This window comes from Symphodus melops (assembly GCF_947650265.1).
Source record: "Symphodus melops genome assembly, contig: scaffold_114, whole genome shotgun sequence".
In the NCBI taxonomy this organism is placed as follows: domain Eukaryota; kingdom Metazoa; phylum Chordata; class Actinopteri; order Labriformes; family Labridae; genus Symphodus; species Symphodus melops.
In genome coordinates this window covers 55001-57500 of record NW_027636624.1, presented here as the reverse complement: position 1 = coordinate 57500, position 2500 = coordinate 55001, and the positions used below count along the sequence as shown (strand labels likewise).

At 43.8% G+C, this 2500-nt stretch overlaps 1 protein-coding gene across 1 annotated transcript in view; it reads left to right on the top strand.

Annotated features, from left to right (window-relative positions):
* Positions 1 to 2500, top strand: part of psma3 (proteasome 20S subunit alpha 3) — a 6172-nt gene that overhangs the window by 118 nt on the left and 3554 nt on the right. The window contains exons 2-5 of the mRNA XM_079373061.1: positions 655 to 737; positions 893 to 1016; positions 1517 to 1618; positions 2393 to 2500. The exon at positions 2393 to 2500 is cut by the window's right edge and continues 39 nt beyond it. Coding sequence (XP_079229187.1) covers positions 655 to 737; positions 893 to 1016; positions 1517 to 1618; positions 2393 to 2500 — 417 coding nt within the window. The remainder of the gene's footprint in view (positions 1 to 654; positions 738 to 892; positions 1017 to 1516; positions 1619 to 2392) is intronic.

Sequence of the window (2500 nt, the reverse complement as noted above, 5' to 3'; positions counted from 1 at the left end):
GTTTTATACTAAAGCTGCTCTTTAACTCTCTTCTGGATGTTTCTAAAGAACAACAAGTTCATTTAAATCTAAATCACAAAAATATATCAAATACATCTTCACCTTATCTCCTCATTTAATACAACATGTAGCCCGCATGCTAGCTCGTTAGCCTGCTGAGTCACATCGAGGCCTGCTAACAGAAGCTAACAAGCTAACACAAGCTAACATAGTTTTAACTTTAATGATCACTAACTATAAAGTTCATCACTTTAAACTGATTTAATGTATTTTAATTAAAGATGTTTTAAGAGAGTGGAAGTATAACTTTATTAAAGCTATTAATTAATGCATTATTATTCTGTTAGTCTGTTGAGTTCGTCATAACATGCATTCTTATTAAACTGTCACAGATAGATAGATAGATACTTTATTGATCCCGAGGGAAATTCAGAGCTGCTCTTTAACTCTGTTTTATTATTATTCATGAGAAGAAGGCAAACTTTCATAAAGAGAACTTTAAAGAAGAAAACACCTTTCAGGATTTTATTCTTTTTAACGACTAAATAGGAATATGTGAATAAAACCTTCAGTAACAGTGACTCAGGAGATTATAACACTAAACTCTCTCTGTGTGTGTGTGTGTGTGTGTGTGTGTGTGTGTGTGTGTGTCAGTATGACCTGTCAGCCTCCACATTCTCTCCAGATGGTCGGGTGTTTCAGGTGGAGTACGCCATGAAGGCGGTGGAGAACAGCAGGTCAGCATGTGATGAATATCAAACATGAAGGAGGACAGGTGTCTCTACCTGAGAATGACCACTGAAGAAGAGCTTCAAACTGTGTGTGTGTGTGTGTGTGTGTGTGTGTGTGTGTGTGTGTGTGTGTGTGTGTGTGTGTGTGTGTGTGTGTGTAGCACGGCCATCGCGATCCGCTGTAAGGACGGTGTTGTGTTCGGTGTGGAGAAACTTGTGCTGTCCAAACTTTACGAAGAGGGCTCAAACAAACGCATCTTCAACATCGACAGACATGTCGGCATGGTAACCACACACACACACACACACACACAGAGGTGCAGATTTATTAACGCTTGATAGAATGAACAGGTCGGGTTGTAACCATGGTAACAGTGGTGACATGACTTCATGAAAGAAGAGGACAACGACGCGTGATCAGGATCCGGTTCATGTCCTGATTGAAGGTTTTGAGAATCAGGATTTTTCTCCCTGGATATTTGATCATGAACCTGCAGCAGTTACTCGCCTTTCTCTGAGATGCTGCCAACACCAACAGTGGATCAAGTCGGGTCACATGACCGCATGGACAAACGTCAGAACTGAAGGCTCTGATCCAGAAACTTTCACTGTTGACCTGATGCTTCACCAAAGAGAAAGCAGGATACGAGTCGTTATGAAGAACCAGACTGTGCGGGTCAACTGCAGACCAGGACCAGGACCAGTCCATGTGAACATAGAGTATCAGAGAGCTGTTTGATCTGCAGATTCTCACTCTGTCGTATTTATTCCCTCGCTCTCTCCAGGCTGTAGCGGGTTTGTTAGCTGATGCTCGCTCGCTCGCTGATGTTGCCAGAGAGGAGGCGTCCAGCTTCAGATCGAGTTACGGACACGACATCCCCCTGAAGGTTTGTCTTTCTGTCCCACACTCACTGCCTCTGCTGCTCCTTCCCTCCGTCAGTCCTTTATACTTCCTGTCCTGTCTGCAGACCTAGCATGAGGGAATTACCCAGAGTTCATAGCATCATGATGTGAAGTGTGCGAGTCACAGGGGTGTCTGCCATAACGGCAAAAATACAGAAACTACAGCTGATGAGAATCCTCGTGTGTGTTTACAAAAGCCAGAGAGACCTTTATTGATCCCTGATGTGCTGGCCGATCATAAAAAGAACTATCTCGAAACGCCGTGGCTGTATTGTGTTGTCATGGTTACAAAGACGAAGCTTGTTGTTGTTTGGGCAGGCCATCCTCATTAACAGTCCCGAGGAACCTAAGAGAGCTCAGGAGCTCCCAGAAAAAGGGACCACCCTTAGTTTCTGCAATGCTAAGCTAACATTGTCCCCTGTTGTTGTAGTTTGTGTGATGCTAAGCTAACATTGTTCTCTGTTGTTGTAGTTTGTGGGATGCTAAGCTAACATTGTCCTCTGTTGTTGTAGTTTGTGGGATGCTAAGCTAACATTGTCCCCTGTTGTTGTAGTTTGTGGGATGCTAAGCTAACATTGTTCTCTGTTGTTGTAGTTTGTGGGATGCTAAGCTAACATTGTCCTCTGTTGTTGTAGTTTGTGGGATGCTAAGCTAACATTGTCCCCTGTTGTTGTAGTTTGTGGGATGCTAAGCTAACATTGTTCTCTGTTGTTGTAGTTTGTGGGATGCTAAGCTAACATTGTTCTCTGTCGTTGCAGCACCTGTCAGACAGAGTGGCGATGTACGTCCACGCCTACACGCTCTACAGCGCCGTGCGGCCGTTTGGCTGCAGTTTCATTCTCGGCTCGTATGACAAAGATGATGGT